The 17,820-nt window shown below is 42.3% G+C and overlaps 2 protein-coding genes across 2 annotated transcripts; one reads left to right on the plus strand and one right to left on the minus strand.

Annotated features, from left to right (window-relative positions):
• Positions 1-7,040: 7,040 nt before the first annotated feature.
• LOC109461734 (pantetheinase-like) lies at positions 7,041-10,867 on the minus strand. Its single transcript, XM_019758124.1, is given in 4 exon segments — positions 7,041-8,645; positions 8,648-8,733; positions 9,210-9,526; positions 10,551-10,867. Coding segments are annotated over 4 exon segments (1,530 nt in total). The 5' UTR covers positions 10,758-10,867; the 3' UTR covers positions 7,041-7,725.
• A 2,817-nt stretch (positions 10,868-13,684) lies between these two features.
• On the plus strand, positions 13,685-16,665 carry LOC109461690 (trace amine-associated receptor 9-like). Its single transcript, XM_019758073.1, has 3 exons — positions 13,685-13,927; positions 15,501-15,863; positions 16,178-16,665. The coding sequence occupies exons 1-3, from the start codon at positions 13,685-13,687 to the stop codon at positions 16,661-16,663; spliced, it is 1,092 nt and encodes a 363-aa protein (XP_019613632.1). The 3' UTR covers positions 16,664-16,665.
• Positions 16,666-17,820: the final 1,155 nt, after the last annotated feature.

Consider the following 17,820-nt stretch of genomic DNA (forward strand, 5'->3'; position numbering starts at 1 on the left):
TAATCGGCCGTTTTAAGTCTACGTAGAGCTTAGACAGACAGCTCTTCGCATTTTGCATAGAGCGTATTCGCCATTTTAATTCTACGTAATGCGTTGTAGCCACTTGGAATTTATCATAAAGTGTAATCGAGAGGTTTCCGAATTCAGCGTAGAGCGTTGTCGGGACCCCCCCTTGCAGGCCCTCCTATATGGCAGAAACTGTCATTCTCATACAGGACTGTTCAGCCATGGCTCAGACGCTGTAGGGCTGTTATCAATTACAATTTTACCACCCACGGTCTGTATGGACTGTTGGAGGCAATATATGATCACTGGTTAGGGACACTAAGTGCTTATGATCAATCATGGAAGGTAATATTATATATGACAATCAAGAAGTCTACCGAGATAGATTAAGTGATTTTCAGCTGGTAAAACTGGTTACAAAAAGTGTAGAAATTGAGTATGAATATTGATTTTAAGGTACAGTTGGGCCATTGAATAAGTTTAACTTGTTCTTCCTAAATGCTGGATCAGTGGTTAGGGACATTAAGTGCTTATGATCAATCATAGAAGGTAATGACAATCAAGTAGTCTACTGAGAGATAGTTTAAGAGATTTTCAGCTGGTAAAACTGCTTACAAAAAGTGTAAAAATTGAGTATGAATAAAATTGATTTTAAGGTACAGTTGAGCCATTGAATAAGTTTAACTTGTTCTTCCTAAATGCTGGATCAGTGGTTAGGGACATTAAGTGCTTATGATCAATCATAGAAGGTAATGACAATCAAGTAGTCTACTGAGATAGTTTAAGAGATTTTCAGCTGGTAAAACTGCTTACAACAAGTGGGAATATTGCAGGATCAGTGGTTAGGGACTTTTCAATCATAGAAGTAGCCAGTCTGAGTACCTTTTACCGGCACGTCTTCCTGCAACCCCCAGAGGAACTCACTAGAATTCTGCCGACCAAAGTATCTGGAACGCGAGTAACTCGCTCAACTACAAGTGGGCACCCTTACTTTGTTAAAGTGCCAAGATCCAACACTCAGCTTCACATGTCCTCATATGTACCAAGGACTAGCAGGCTGTGGAACTCCTTACCAGCCTCGGTTTTCCCTGACAGTCCTAACATGACTAAGTTCAAGACTGCAGTAAACAGATTCTTGTTGAATTCCTCCTAGAGATTTTCTACTTTTTGACAATAATGTACCATGTAATTATGTATTATGTATAATGTACAATGTATTTGAAAAGGGTATGTATGTGTAATCAAGCAAGGGGAATTGATGTGACATATTGAACCGAAGATCATCGTTATACGATGTTAAGATCAGGTTCACTCTGCACTGATTAGAAAAAAAGTTACATGATTGTAAATCTTAGGCATGGAACACAATATATGAACGGTGCAAAGGAAGGCGGCTAGATTTCTAACTAGATTCTACATAATACACAGTCAGGAATACAGCACTCACGTAACTACAGGCCCTCGGGTGGCAAACATTACAACAACGCAGACAACTTCAACGTTTAACATTAATGTATAAGGCAATAAACAACCTCATTGCTATACCATTATACACCATCCTCACAAGAAACAACAACACAAGAGGACACCACCTACTTTTTCCCACACTTTCCTGCATTTAAACTTGCAGAGGTAGCTACTTTCCAAGGACCTTAATAGAGTGGAATGGCCTGCAAGGTAATCTAGTTAGTGCAGCATCAATTGATCAGTTCAAAGCTGGGGTGACCAAGTACTAATAAATTGGCCTCCCTAGCGCCACACATTAGCCACATTTAGCCATATGGGCGACTACTTTGTACATAACCACAGCATCACATTTTCTTTTTATTTTATTTATTCTATTTTATTTCTGTTTTATTTATAAACAGGGTAGAGACCTCAATGCTATTTAAAAACACTGCTTTTCAGGAATGCCCTGTGGTTTTGATTTTTGGTTTCGTACCTTTGATTTTGTACGTATAAGTGCACCACACATTTTGACATGATATTATTGCCTCACTATTTTGTTTTTGCACCATCACCATCACCGGTTGCATCAGGGCATTAACCCCCTGTACGTTACACCCTGAGAGGGGCATTGTCCAGCATTGTATAGAACTAGAACTAGAACATGAAGTCTATCAGGGGTGGGACAAGAAAGGCTAGCACTTGGACAGTGACCTGTCGTAGGTAGCTTAGCACATCCTTTTTCTGTCCCCTTTCCTTTGTCTATGTCTCAGTAACGTCGAAAAGTTTTTAAAAAAAGAAAATAGTTAAGAAACCTCCTGTCTCTCTTGTCCAGTTTTCCTTCTTTTTTTTTTAAATTTTGTTATACCCCAATTAAAAACGGGGACAAAAAAGGCAGTATTTTCTAGGGTCGGTCGCGAAATAGGAAACACAACATTTTTTTTCCGAGGCCCTATCTACCTAGCCTGGGTACCATCTGGATTTTTGCTCCGCAACGCTCTATTTTTTCGAGCGTTGCGGAGCGAAAATCCGGATGGTACCCAGGCTACTATCTACCAAACCATTATGTTTGACAAATGCCTCTACAAGCAGCTATCCTATCACATTCCTGCTGTCTGCTGCACAGTTTTAGGTCTGGTATGGCAAATACAAATCTTTGCCTATTTTTGGCATGTTGACCATTGTCAGAGGGCAACACAATTTTTTCCCAGAATAAGGCAAAAATGAATGCACGCAGATGTCATCCATAAAAATTACTTGCTGTGGCCATACACAAATATCTAGTAGTAATGTATAGGTGCACCCACAAGCAAAAATTAGGTGCACAGCTCCATTTCTGGGTGTATAAAAGTGCTATTATATAGTATTACATTGTACCTACTATCTACCAAACCATTATATATGAGAAATGACTGTACAAGCAGCTATCCTATCACATTCCCGCTGTCTGTGCACAGTTTTAGTTCTGAATCCCTGATAAACAGAGCTTACTGCACCAGGATTGTATTCAGGAAACAGCACCAAGCTTCCAATTTGTCTGGATTTCTATAAACAGAAATTTCCAGGAAGTGTTGAACCATTTCTGTATCCCCCTGTCTTCTCACATCTATCATGAGGCCACACCAATTTTATGAATTGGTTCTTGGATTTGCCCGCTTCAATCCATTTTTTTCTGATGTGCAAAAAAGAATTCAGATTCTGAATCAACTCAAAAATGCTAAATTTGGCTCAAACAGTTGATGATAGTCCTTGTCTTCCTAGTTGTTACAGTTTTCTCATCTAACAATGCAGTACTTCGATTAAAAGTTCAAAATTCATTGTTGTAGGATTATTGTACCTTTTCATGGTTTCATTGTTGGTTTGTTTGAACCATTGCAGAATCGTAAATTCAACCTAAAGCCCACAGTGGTGAAAAATGGATGTTTCAGCGCGTGTATCACAGTGCGTTATGAAACTTTACTTGCTACCGGCAAGTACTTGTTGTGTGCCTTTGTAGACGATAAATTACCGATATTAGAGCTCACTTTCCTACTTGTCCACCTAGAGCCACACAAATTCGTCTTGCTCCTGTCCACACCAGTTACCGATAGATAAGCGAGAAAATTCAGACTGTAAATATACAAAATGACTAATAAACTGGTGGACGTCCCAACGAGTAAGTACCTAATACCAGCCCAGAAGAGAGCAAGAAATAGCCATGTCTTCAAGTACCAGAGTTATCAACCCGTGAAGGATTGAGGTGTTCAAGAATTCATTCTTTCCTATAACTTCGCAGAGTGGAACTCGCTGTCACCAAGTACAGTAAGGGCATTGTCATTAGATAGCTTCAAACAATGTCTACAGTTAGATGTTCAAGGGTTAGGTGTAACAAGTCGATCGGTGTAATGTAGTCAGCTGCCACCGCGCCGCGTGCCTGCGAAGCTGGTGTGTTACGCAGAAGGGCGGTTATACCGGCTATACAGATATAGAAGCTGGTGTGTTATGCCGAAAGGCGGTTATACCGGCTATATAGATACAGATACAGAAATAAGGTGTAGTATCGTAGTTAAAACCTACCTTTTAAGCGCCTTGTTTACAATTATATAATAATAACGCCTGTTGCAGACGTGTAAGATTAGTCTGTCCGTGTGTTTAGAACAGCCCGCCCCCGAGTTCTGACGACTTGTGTCTGACTTTGAACACGCCGCCACAACAACAATCTTTGGCGTTCCTTTAGATAGGGCCTGGATACATTCGTATAATTCTTACAATTACGCATTTTCGAGCAGACTGTTACAGAACCGACCGCCGACAAAGATCGTAGACATTTGTTTCCGTAAGAATTTTGCACGACTATCACAGGAATTCTCACAGTTTGCAACCTTACGTCGAACCTAGCAGGGCCTGGATACATTCGTCAGGCCAGGCTGTCTTACGATTCTGGTGTTGTATAATTTAGACCAGGCCGTCAACAATTGCAAGGATCGTAGACATTGTTTTACACAAGAAAATAGCTAATTTTTTTTTTACATCACATGGAAAACCACCCCAAGAATTCCGTCAGTTTGCAATCTTACTGACATTGGGAGATTGAAACATGAAAACTCAACTGCAAAGAGCGAGAAAAGAAAAACGTTCTTACCTCTTAGGTGTCTCAGGAGTGTTGTTGAGACAGTATAGAGGGTGGTACAGGGAAGAATTGAGAACCACGCCGCACAGCGAACATTCTTGAGGAACTGCCGACCCCTGACGGAACGTGTACAGCGTTAGGCTCCAGTATTTATCACCACACAAGCGCATAGCCAATAGGAGCATACATAATACATGATTCCATGTAAAACAACGCGTCGTGACTCGCGAAAAAGGGTGGGCACATGTATGTAGACGCGGACTTTTAATGAATAATTTTATCGCCACTACAAAAAAATCCTGGTTTTTCTCTACATTTATGTTTAGTCTACCATTAAATCTATCGGCATTGTATGGGTGGGTGGATTTGCGCTGTCAAAACCACGTTGTTATACAATCTTTTTTTAATGCATTAGTTAATGATATATTGTGATTTTTACAAATTCATTTTGTGCTTACTTATGATTTTGTTTATTTGTCTAGTTGTGCAGTCAGCATAAGTATTCTGAACATGCATGGGTACGCCAACGTACTTTATCTGATAAAAAAAACAATACTTTGTAACGATTTTGATAAATACTTTACTTCTGAAATCAATTAGATCATTTCCCGGCAAGAAATCACTTTGAATTTTCTTGTGGTAGGAAACAAAAAAGTGAAAACATTAAAAAGAAAGAAAAAAAAACTTAGCTCGGCGATAGTCTTACCACACGCACATCTCTGTTGAATAGTGGCAAAGAACACATGTTGCTTTCGGGCCTTGTATCCATGATAGCGTGTCTATGTGTACCATGTTTGGAAAGTGGCAACTTAAGTCTATTTGACAGATGTAATCGTGCTAGAAGTCATTTGGCTGCCGGCGCAGTAAGAATCTCTTGAATTACTCCAATGTATAAAAAATGCAATAATGCACTAAGTGATAAAGTAATACTATATCAGTAATAAAGGCAAGGTCCATTAGCGATCACGGTTAAACTAAGGCCACCCCAGATTGTTGGTTCTCGGATGTTTGGAAACCTATGAAGTAGGCGGGCATGAAAACAGTCCTAGGCATCTTTTGATATCCTACATATTACCAAAGGAGCCAATAAGTGACCATACTGCGCTGGTGTTTAATTCAAAGAATGAAACTTTTATTGATAAAATCACTGCATTGATAAATGGGAAAAATGCAAGAGCTGAACAAGGGTGTCTTCAATTGTTGTGGCCACAATAAGAGCATTTAGGTTTAATATCTGAATGGTACACGAATATGTTTTTTTATGTTTGCAAATTAGTCAAAAATAGGGGGATGAATCCGAGATTCAACAAATTGAATTGGCGAGGCCCAAGGTCTCGTAGGTGCTACCGTATATGTGACAACAATACACAATATAACCCACGTAAGGTTTCAATCTCGTTTATCTGAGAACAGAATTATATCTATCTTTAATTTTCGCTGTAACAGGAGTGAGATTATAAATGTAATCCACCTTTACCTTACACGTCATACGTGCAGCTCAACAATAATGTGGTTTTCCAGGAATGTAAGGTGAATATTGAAGTATGCATACTATTTGATACTACCAAACAGTTCTACCAAACAGTTCTTCAAAGACGTAGTGATATGGGTACGCTTAGGTACAGCGATGGTGCGCCTACTGGCGATGTCCTTGGTGCTTAAATGTGGATCCCTAGTCCCTACTGTAAATGTTTATACATTATAAGGTCTGCCAAACATTTTTCCGTGCTTGACACGGCGTCCGCTTGCCGCTCCGAGTATCGATAGTGCCACGGCCGGAGTACAGAGGTGGTGCGTCTACTGGCGATGTCCTTGGTGCTGAAATGGGGGTCCCTAGTCCCTACTGTACATGTATATTCGTTATAAGGTCTGGCAAACATTTTTCCAGGCTTGACACGGCGTCCGCTTGCCGCTCCGAGTATCGATAGCGCCACGGCCGGAGTACAGCGGTGGTGCGCACACTGGCGATGTCCTTGGTGCTGAAATGGGGGGTCCCTAATATCTACTGTACACGTGTGTAGGTGCTATTGAAGTGCTATACTCCGCGCACGGCCCTAAGCCTCCCAAAAGCGTGTAACGTTAGCAACGGCCGCAGTACAGTAATACTAGTCCGTCCACTGGCGATGTCCTTGGTGCTGAAATGGGGGTCTCTAATATGTACTGTGCAAATTCGTAGGTGCTATTGAAGTGATGTACTTCCGCGCACCACTCCAAGATTCCCAAGAGCGGGTAACGTTGGCAGTGGCCGGTTTATAGTAAAAGTCCGTCCACTGGCGATGTCCTTGGTGCTGAAATGGGGGTCCCGAATATCTACTGTACGCATATGTACGTCCTTTTGAAGTGAAGTGACATCAAACAAACAAACATAACACTATCGTGTTCGGACGTATGTTTGCGTTATGCTAGTGTTAAATTTCATGTCCGGGCAATTTGGTATGCTATAAAGTATGATATAAAATATAACAAAACAAGCAAAACGTTGTTTAAAAAACGTTTAATCATTCAATAGAAAGAAAGACGAGGTGAGACTACTTTAGAATAACTACATGTGAACATTTGACAACATATCCTTGGTGAGCGTAACAATATTTCTAACTGTATGACTGGGTGTGATTCAAGAAACAACCGTTAGATAGCGTTTCAGCTAGGTTTGTAGCCGTACCTACCATGACCATGTCCTCTGTTGACCTCTTGAAGGCACATCGCCTCTTCACTACGATACTCTCCACGCAAACACACGTCAAACATACCTGTCCTTTGAGCCCCAGGGCTTCTCTGACAGTGTCTTTTTCTCATTGCGTTTGAAGCTGAACTCCATTCACTGACAGTCAAGCATACTAACATACTATTTATGCTCAGTATGTTAAACACACCTGTCCTTTATCCTTACTAAGCAAACACACACACACACACACACACATACACACACACACACACACACACACACACACACACACACACACACACACACACACACACACACACACACACACACACACACACACACACACACACACACACACACACACACACACATGAACACACACACACATTGTAGTTAAAAATTAGAGAACTGTTTCGCTAAGCACGACCTCGTGCATGAGGTGCCTTTTTGGCGACGCCTCAGGTGCGGAGCCGTTTTCCTTGTACAGTTACATGTACAATCATTCGACTAAAGTGCCCTGTAAAACAGAAAACAAGATGAACAGCAGAAGGGAGTAAGGGCAGAGCTGCTTCGCGCCACTTGCATGCCTGAATTTCCCGTCATCCCTTTCGTACACCCTTCCGAATAGAGCGGCAGAAAGTAGAGGCGTGGAGATCCCGGATGTGCTTACTAAGGCACCGTCCTGGTAACTCCATTCACCCACTGCAAGGTCCATTCCAACACCCTTCGTCAGAACCTCTGGGAAGACGTGAGGGAACTTGAAGTTTCCCGCCAACTGGAGGTGCGAGAATGTCGTCTGCGCGTCGCTGGTTGGCTGGCCGCAGCTGTCACGTGACGAGTTGGCGCACTTGACGAGTGCGCAAATCTGTAGGTAGTATTGACCTTCATTCGTGTGAAGGTCATCAAAGACACCGAAAGCGTAGATTTCCGACGTGCTTCCCGATTTTGTGTAATTCAGGCTACAACACAAGTCATTTTGACAGACAATGACGTAATCGCTTTCCTTCTGCAGCTCAACGAAAGTGAAAGGGTCGCCGAACAAGTCAGAAACAAACGCTGTGTCGTGCTCTGTGATTGGTAGCTCCGTCGACGTAACGGCCCTTTTCATTGGTTTGATGGGGATTTCTGCGACCAATAGCTTTCCTTCGGTGGAGCTCATGTCGTGATAGTAGCTAACGGCACCGGAAGGGGTTGAGATAGTACTTCCGGTCATACGTCTCTCGATAACGTGCGTGTTAGCGGACAGGAAGTTGACGCCCATGCCCATAGCCCAGGCTTGGTGGAATTCCACGGACACGAAAAGCGGCAAAACGTCCATCCATGCCGTCGGAAACACGATCGTGTCCACGCCGTAGTCTTCCACCAAACCAACAGCAGGGTCGCGGAACAGGACATCGAAACAGGCGAAGACGCCGAACTTCCGAACGGGGTCTGGAAAGTTGTGAACTCCACTGACGGCGGGCGGTTGAACTGGAGTTCGCTCATGAACAGGTGCTCCTTGTGGTACCTGTAAAATGGTTTATTCAATTACTAAGAAAATTACAGACCAGGTCTGTAAGATAAGGTCACGTGTTTGTAAACCGTAATTCTCGCGAGATCACGTTGTGAAGTGATTAGTCATTAATTATCCTGATGAAGGCGACAGTGGTCGCTGAAAATTTTATCCCTGTACAATTGTGTGTTGGAATAAAGTTCAACCTTTTACTAAAATTACAGCCCAGTTGCAGCTGGAAGGCCGAATTGTCAGGCTTGTTTACAAATACAGTCAGATCTTCATACTACTGCAAATACATACTAAATTGTAAACTTATCTATCACGTATACATATATTCTAGTCAGCGATGATAGAGTTATAAAACAAGTCACTGTAAAATTGACAGACAAGTAATTAAAATCGACAATAACATTGTAAGGCACAAGAACTGGTGACGAAGAATGGAGCGATAATATTGTAGAGGACTATGAAGTGTTTATCAAACTTACCTGGCGACTAGTGTGCCCTCATTATCGAAGACCACGTCCGTGTTAAACTGGTATCTACCGTCAGTAGGACAGGAACTGTCTTCAGAAACTTGGCAAAACTGCTTGTCGCCGAAGTTCGCGACAACGTAGATGTCGTTTTCTTTGGCCATGCAGCTGAGCTCACGCTGGACTTGGGTGTCGTTGAAGCGGCCGGGATCGTCGCAAGGGTTCCATACGATCCTCTCCGGGTCGGGGATCGTCTCCAAGTACGGATATAAGTCGTCTCGTGATTGGAATCCGTAAATTCCGTCCTCGGGGAACACTATTATGTCCGCACCCTATGGGAAAAACAAACACAAAACTTTTAACTTGTAACAGAAAAAAGAGCTTGAAGATATTTATGAGACAATTAACACAAAGTGTTGGTACACCAATAAAAAGTAAAAACAAAACGCTTAACTTGAAACAGAAAAAAGAGCTTGAAGATATTTATGATATGAGACAGTTAACACAAAGTGTTGCTACCCCAATAAAAAGCAAACAGAAAACTCCTAACTTGAAGCAGAAAAGAGAGGTTGGAAGATATTTATGAGACAATTAACACAAAGTGTTGCAACACCAATACATCTATGTCGCACTTTGGCCAAAAGGTTATATTTTATCACAGTGAGTAAGCAAACTGTGCCAGCGGTAAGTACGCTTTGTTTGCCGAAAAGCAACCTTCGCTAAGGGTCATTTCAATATTATATAACACTAAATAAACGTATACATGACAGGCAAACGCGCTACTCTGTGAATACATTTTGCCAATAGCTCTGGCTTATAAGTTACTTATATTCGTTACTTCTTTTTTTGTTTGTTTTTGTTTTGCGCCTGTTTATCCTTCTTTTACACCGACTTTCCGAGTCTCCGTCTCCGTGCCTTACAAGGTTGTAAGCAAACAAAACTGCTGATAGCAAGGATGAGGAGGCAGGTCAACGTCCGCTAGGTCATATACGTCGTATGATCATCATACGAGTGCCAACTGAGGAAATTCTTAATATGGCCATGCATTTGTCCTGCGAAATTCGGCTGGTTTATTGCGGAAAAGGCTGCCTTAGATCTTTTTTGGCGGTTGGTTCAGCCTAACAGCCTGCTTAAAAATTCCACGGCATCAAAATCATGCTACGACGTCCTATGTCGCATGTGAGCGCGCCGTAATTGAGTTTTGTCCAAGATTCAATGGTAAAGAAACTCAAGAAAAAGGAAAGACATGAGACTGCATTTAGAAAACGTATTAGGGTTGTACCCAAAGGCATACTACTAATGGACTTTCTGAACATTCCCTCTAAAACATTATTAAGCGAGAAGTCATGATCCTACCCGCCACTTGGCCTCTCTTGTTTGAACTTGGTAGACATCCAGGTTTGGTTTCATGAAGTCCAGCGCCTCTTGTCGGGTTGGGGGTTGGCCTGGGTCAGACGCCCACGTTACCGCATGTTCGTACACGGCTGCCACAAAGTTCGTGTCGTCGTAACACCAAACAGTCTGCGCCGTCCACAGAAACACAAGTGTGGCCAATGTTTTCATGTTGCCGGTTTGGTGACGATGTTCGTCACAGACTATTCTGGTGGCGACGTTTAGTAGCAGTTGTTAGAACGATAAATAGTGGGGCAGGAAATGGCGCGTTCCATTTTTCTTAAGAGGGGTCCCTGTGATGTGACGCAGCGCTCAATTCTGATACTGTTTTTAGATGCATGAAGAGCAAACAATGTTTAGATAATAGATAACGTATTAACGTTGGACGCGACGCAAGTGGGTGATTTCATTTCTATTGTAATGAAAGGTAGTTAGAAGAATGGCTGGTCCCCACCAGACTCGAAAGAATTGTTTGTTTGTTTGTTTGTTTGTTTGTTTGTTTGTTTTTCGCGGTCAAGGATTCGTCCGAAGGATGATGGCTGAGACTAACTGTTTACCGGTTTCGACTTTTTATTTTAAAGTCTTTTGTTTGAAAGTTTGTTTCGCATAAGCAGTAAACCGCCTTTAGGCGTAACACACCAGTTTTGTACATTACAAGCCACGTAAGGTCAGACTGTAATGTTTGATTGAACCACTCACACCAGAATGACCCCTGCTCTTTGCGATAAGTGCTGTGAGATCTTTAACGTGCTCGAGGTGTGGCTTTCGCCTTGCCAAACTTGGCCAAATGGACTGAGCGTATACGCCAGGGGAAATTAGCCGGCCATAGGAGTTCACTTTGCTTCTGACGGAGTCTATAGCGGCCTTCGGGTAGCGTGCGTAGTCCAGTGGTTAGCGATCCTGCCTCTGAACTAAGAGGTTGGGAGTTCGAATCCCGGCTGATGTTGCTCACCCGACATGCACGCTACTGTTTAGGGTCGCAGTCCTTCGGACGGGACGTTAACTGTGGTCCACTGTTCATTGTGCTTGTCGAAAAGAGCTAGGGGAATTTCCCCGGTACAATGAACCTGTAAATAATGTACATAGCGTCTGTCTTCTCTGTCACGACCAGTGGAAGAGTAGCTCTTCAATGAGCTAAACTGGTTCGAGATCACTTTCACTTTCTTCAAACGGTATAACACGGCTAGAATCCCTGGCCTCCTGCACAGACTTCTATCTGCAGCGTTTTTTCTGCGAAAGCCTTAGAGCGGCGGCTTCTTTTCGGAGGTTTTATTCATTCATTCATTCATAGATACATGTAGGCATAAGTCCCCCTGCGGCATTATAGAACCTTAGCCCGTGGAAAAAAAAGGTATCAGTGCCCCCCTCAAAAAATAAGCGTCGCTGCTCTAAAAATTCTGCGAAGGAGGCTAGACACCTACACACTCACACACCATGCACAACGCTACTTACAAGGCCAGGCATTACTGTAATTGAAAGTTGGTAACAATCAAAGCTCATCGACTAGACACAGTGCTTGTACAGTTTTTTTAATTTGCTCCGCTGATTTAACACGTACAGAACACGATCTAGCTGATAGTAGATAACCACCCTTGGCGGCAGTGAGTATGGATATGAAATTTTGTTGACGTCAGTAAAGACTTTCACTGCACATGAAAGTTTCATCCTGCGTATGAACTGAAGTGATCTAATTTAGATGGATCCTTAACTCCTCTTTCTTCTCACTAGGCACCATCTTAATATGAGGCGAGATGAGGGTCATTGAATAGCATGTGCTTAGAATTTTTCCATGGTTATTTAGTAGTCCCTTCGTTTTAGCCCCTGTCACACATTTAGAATCTTCACCCAAACCACCAACCAAGGTTGGCTGAAGGTTGGGAGCAGTCTGACATCTATCCTATCTTTCTATAGGAATCGAATCGAATATGAGTTAAATTCAATTCAAATTTAACCCCCAGACATGCAATGACAGCCAGTGGAGAAATGCATGAACAGAATCAAGGACATCAAATGCATGAAGATAATGCACGGGGGCTTTAAAGATAAAAGTCTACGTCAATTTCTTCAGACTCGGTAATTGCAATTATGCCGATGAAAAGAGATGTTCTATCCTGAGGGAAAGTACAAATGAAGATAATCTTCCATTCCAAATCACGGCCTTGACAGTCTCTATTTTCAACTGGAGAACCAGACTAAATGGCAACATGTCAAAACAACCCATCTCCGTTTTCGACTGACTGTTTGTTCTGATGTGGTCGAGTGGTACTGGCAAGATTTTCTTTGCACAGCTTCCTTTTAAACTCTGGAACTGAGAGATTTATACTTCATACGGCGTACATCCCGTTAGAGTAAGAAGATTCAACATTCAAACTCTATTATTATGTAAGAGACACAGATCTGCAGTAATTACGTGTGCGAATGAATGCTAAGGTTTTGTTATCCAGATCATATCCTGGGGCAAAATTCAAAACTCAAATTCGAGATAGCTGTACGATAGTCGCCTTGAATTGTGCAGATTAGTTATGTCACACGTGGAGACCTTTCCGTGCGGGAGTGATATATATATAGAAAATATAAAAGCTCTAGAGCCAGCGTGTCATGTGACTGTCTTTATAAAAAGAGCTGGTTAGCCACTGTAACTGTGCTCTGGACCAACAGGTTGCGAGTTTGAATCCCGGCTGTTGTCGCTCACCGTGGAGGCCACCCATGATCCTCCTCCATCCAGCTCGGTTCTGGGCTTCCCTCTCGACGTCTACTGTTCATTGTACCTGTCGAAAAGTCTAGGAGAATTTCCCTGTAAGTACTGTACGTATCGCCTGCCTTCTCTGTCACGATCGGTGGGAGATTAGCTCTGCAGTAAGCTGACCTGGGTCGAGATTATTTTCACTAGTCACTTTTACCTGAGGATCCATCAGACATAGGGAGATAGAGGTTAGGTGTAACAGGTCGTTCGGTATACTGTAGCCAGCTGCCGCCGCGCCACGTGCCTGCAAAGCTGGTGTGTTACGACGAAGGGCAGTTAGTTATACCGGCTATACAGATACAGAAGCTGGTGTGTTACGCCGAAGGGCGGTTATACCGGCTATACAGATACAGATATGGCAGGTTTCGAAACATTAGACAACTTCACTTTCACCGCCTGCGAAGTCGTCAGCCGAAATGTCACGCTGGGAAACGCGACAGCGACAGTTTCTAGCTTCAGTCCCGTCCTGTGTGGTCTGTGCGGACTGTACCCGGCATGGCGACATGTCGTCGTCTTTCTACTCGTCTGTTTCCTCCTGATGGCCATAGCGGGAAACGGCTGTCTGGTGGCGACTATAGCGACCAGGGAGACCATGCAGGTAAGGTCCACCTACGGTGATTTTTTCCGTGATATCGTAGGTTTGAGAAGAAACGAGTACAATCGTTCAGTTTTTGCACCCGTTTTTTTCCTCAACTCTATGGCTTGCAATACGATCGTTGGCAGCACATTCCAGTAGTTTATATATAGTTAATATAATTCTCTCTCTCTCTATGTGTGTGCGTTTCCGTTGTAAGGATAAAAGACAGGTGTTTTTAACGTGCTGAGTGTAAGTAATATGTTTGACATTAAGCGACCAGGGAGACCATGCAGGTAAGGTCCATTCCACAGATATCGTACGATGCACCTACGATGTTTTATTTTCCGAGAAGATGTCGCAATTACATCGTAGGTCTGAGGAGAACAATCGTTCAATTTTTTGCATCCTTTTATTTAACTACTATTTAGTATTGCACCCCTTTATTCAAACCTATATGACATAGGGTGCGATATTTTTGGCAGCGTATGTGTGTGTGCGTTTGTGTGCGTGTGTGTGCGTGTGTGTGCGTGTGTGTGCGTGTGTGTGCGTGTGTGTGTGTGTGCGTGTGTGTACGTGTGCATGCTTCCGTGCGCATTTGTTCCAGAAAAAGGGCAGGTGTGTTATACCGTGTGGATGGTGTTCAGCACCAAGGACAGGGAGAGAGTAAGAGAAGCCGAGGGATAGATAGATACTAGTAGATAGATATATTGATGGATGGATAGATAGATAGATAGAAAGACAGATAGACAGATGGATAGAGATCGATAGATAGATAGATAGTTTAAATGTTTGTAAAAAGAAGAAGAAAATACACTTCCCATTGACGGATTTGAGGCAGAAACCTTCCCTAATCGCAAAACAGGATGTTGTATTGCATAACATATCTGAAGGCATGCATGTTTGCAATCCATGAGTATCATTAGCAGGTTTACGCAACTGATCTCATTCATCCAAAAAACACCCACTTTACACATAAGTGGCTTAATGCAGAGAAGGTCTTTTAAATGCACGGCTTAGGCACTTCTGTACCTCTGCCAAGGATTGACCCTAACCCTTATTCTCCAATTATCCGTTTCTCCGCAAAGCATCTATTGTGTAGATCTAACGCCGCTATCGCTCTCAATTTACTTGGGCACAACATTCCTTCTTCTTTTTCTTTCACCTTTGCATTTCAAATAGACCGGATGCACTGTCAAGTATAGTTATCAGCAATTCAATTGGGCAAAGCTGTGGAGTTGGGGTGGCCGGGGTTAGCATTGAGAGTCTGTCTTCTCGTGATGGCTGAAAGTAATGGTAATGGCCTCGGCACCTTTTCTTTCAGATACTGTACAGATGCGAGCCGAGATGTTTAAATTTTCCATTTAAAGAAATAGTGTCTCGCCCTTTGCCTGTTAGAAGTTTTCGTTACGAATAAACAAGAAAAGTGTTACTCAAGCAACTGGATAGGTTGAGAGTTTTTAAACATATCCAGGTGCCTGAGTAACAAATTATAACAATTTTCTAGTCTATATCATTACCTAGATGCCTTCTTTGAAATTGATACCACAGAAATTATACTATAAATAATGTAAACTCTTTTTTTTATTATTTTCAGGAGCCGGGTAACTTCTTCCTGGCGGCCTTGGCTCTTACAGACGTCTCGAGTTGTCTCTTGTTTGTCCCATCGAGTATCCACAACACCACACACGCGACCTTTCTCAGCGGAGCCGCTTGCAAGACCCAGGCTTTCTTCGTCCTTGTTGTCGGTTCCCTGGCCCACTCTTTCCTGCTGTGTCTCTGGGTTTGCCGCTACATACAGATCGTCTGTCCCATGACTTTCGAAGAGAAGTTGTCGCGGCCGAGGATAGCGTTGTCCATGGTGATGTGCGTTCTTGTCTCCGTGTTGCCGCCGCTTGTAGGAGTTATACGGAACGGTTCCGTGCGTGTATCCACGTATCATGGTGCAGACGGCATGCAGGTTCAGTTATCTTAATGTACCTTTGTGCTGACTTAATGTACTTTTGACTTGATTTTGTGTACTTCTGACTTTATGTATACGTACCAATTATGTTATGTACGACGTTGTAATACGTTCTTTATCTGATGTATCTAATTTGACCTTTGATTTGGACTTGGATTTATGTGTCTATGATTTCTGTACTTATTCTCATGTTTATGTTCCGGTGTCTTATAAGCCCATATGGGTTGAGCGACGTCAAGGTCGCAAGACACGAAAATAAAGATTCATTCATTCATTCATTCATTCATTCATTCATTCATTCATTCATGCAGGCGGCCCCAACAGGCATCTACCCGTGTATACCAGATCTTATGGAGGCTTCTGTGTCTAGTGTCGTCTGTCTGACCATGATGATCATCAGTACCATCTTTGCCATCCTCATCTACCGAGAGGCCCAACGACATCAGGAAAACATCAGGAACCTTACTCCTAACCCTAACCCTGACGCTGTCCCGGTAGAGGCTTTAGAAACTAAGCTCAAAGCCACAAAAACACTCGGAATCGTCCTTTTGGTCTACTGGATCACGTGGCTGCCGCCGATTTTCATGTTCTTTCTCTCGAACGTTGTGACGATGTCTACGTTCACTGTGGCACAGGACGTCCTGCACATTGTACTTTTGACTAACACGTTCTCGGACTCGCTTCTTTACGCGTTCAGATACGAGATGTACAGAGAAGCTTTAGTTCAAATGTTCCGGCATTACAAATACGCTATCACAGAGACAATTATTGACTATATGGAAATCATTCTGGAGTAATTTTTAAGTATGGCAAATTATGGAAACATTTTTTCTCTCTGTGAATTTTGCAATTGTTATTTACAGAGAGCATTAGTACAGATGTTCCGGCAGTACAAAAACGTTATCACAGATACAGAGACAATTCTTGACTACATTGAAATCATTCTGGAGTGATTTTTAAGAATGGCAAAATATGGAAACATTATTATTTTCTCTCTGTGCGAATTCTGCAATTATTACTTGCAGTTATTATAAGCAAAGTTTAAGACATGTGTAACACAGTATAGTAGAGTGGATTCATTCCTCAAACTAACTGACATCTAGTACACAGAAGTCGTCCCTCAGTAAGATATCTGGAGTCGAATTCTGTCTTGGAACTTTTTTTAGCCATTTTTCTCTGTGTGAATTTTACAATTGTTATAGTACAAAGATATAACGTTAGATACATTGAATTTTGCTCATGCATTATGAACAGAACAGGTGGTACCCATGGTGCATTGCGAAATAGAACCCGGGAGATGCGAATCAAGATGGCGACGGGACTTGGAACTGGAAGGGACACCTCGGGCAAAAATCGTCCTTGAAGGCTGTTTAACGTCAGTTTTATCAGGTGAGTTGCCGTCAGGCTGTTTCTTAAGTTCTTCCTTGTCATTTTAAGCAAAAAATTTTGAAAAGTCTGAGGCAACATCATGGCAAATTTCGGGAGTTTTGTTTTGTTTAGAAGAAGACGAAAAGACTGCTGTCGTCTGCAATCTCCAAGCAGATGTTGGGTGGGCGTGGCAATGTTCAGTGCACTTTGGACATATTGTTCTGATGGGGAACGGGCTTCTGTGCGTGAAGAAATGTTTGACAACATTTTTGGTCGCAAAATTTTACATTACTTTATCATTCCTCATCTGTTATACTGTGACCTGACTTCCTTGTTTAAAGATTTTAGGTATCTTGGGATGAGACATTTTGCATATCTTTAGGCACAAAAGAACTTCAAACTTTTTTCATGTGAAAATTAAATGTTTAAAAAAATCACTATCACGAGGAAAAGTTAGTTTGTAAATGTAACGATATGAGACTTTACTCCATTGTATAAGCCCAAATTTGATTTCATAAAGGAAATTGTTTCATGTGCAAAATTGATATTTTTTTGTGCTGGAAAGTTAATCTTTTGAAATCACATG

Source organism: Branchiostoma belcheri, unplaced genomic scaffold (genome assembly GCF_001625305.1).
Source record: "Branchiostoma belcheri isolate BF01 breed outbred unplaced genomic scaffold, Haploidv18h27 scaffold95, whole genome shotgun sequence".
Classification (NCBI taxonomy): Eukaryota; Metazoa; Chordata; class Leptocardii; order Amphioxiformes; family Branchiostomatidae; genus Branchiostoma; species Branchiostoma belcheri.

Bases quoted from the DNA above. Each gene is read 5' to 3' on its own strand.
- LOC109461690 (XM_019758073.1), top strand. From the start codon at position 13,685: ATGGCAGGTTTCGAAACATTAGACAACTTCACTTTCACCGCCTGCGAA. The intron at 13,928-15,500 runs GTAAGGTCCACC...TATTATTTTCAG, and splicing joins CGACCAGGGAGACCATGCAG to GAGCCGGGTAACTTCTTCCT. The intron at 15,864-16,177 runs GTTCAGTTATCT...TCATTCATGCAG, and splicing joins ATGGTGCAGACGGCATGCAG to GCGGCCCCAACAGGCATCTA.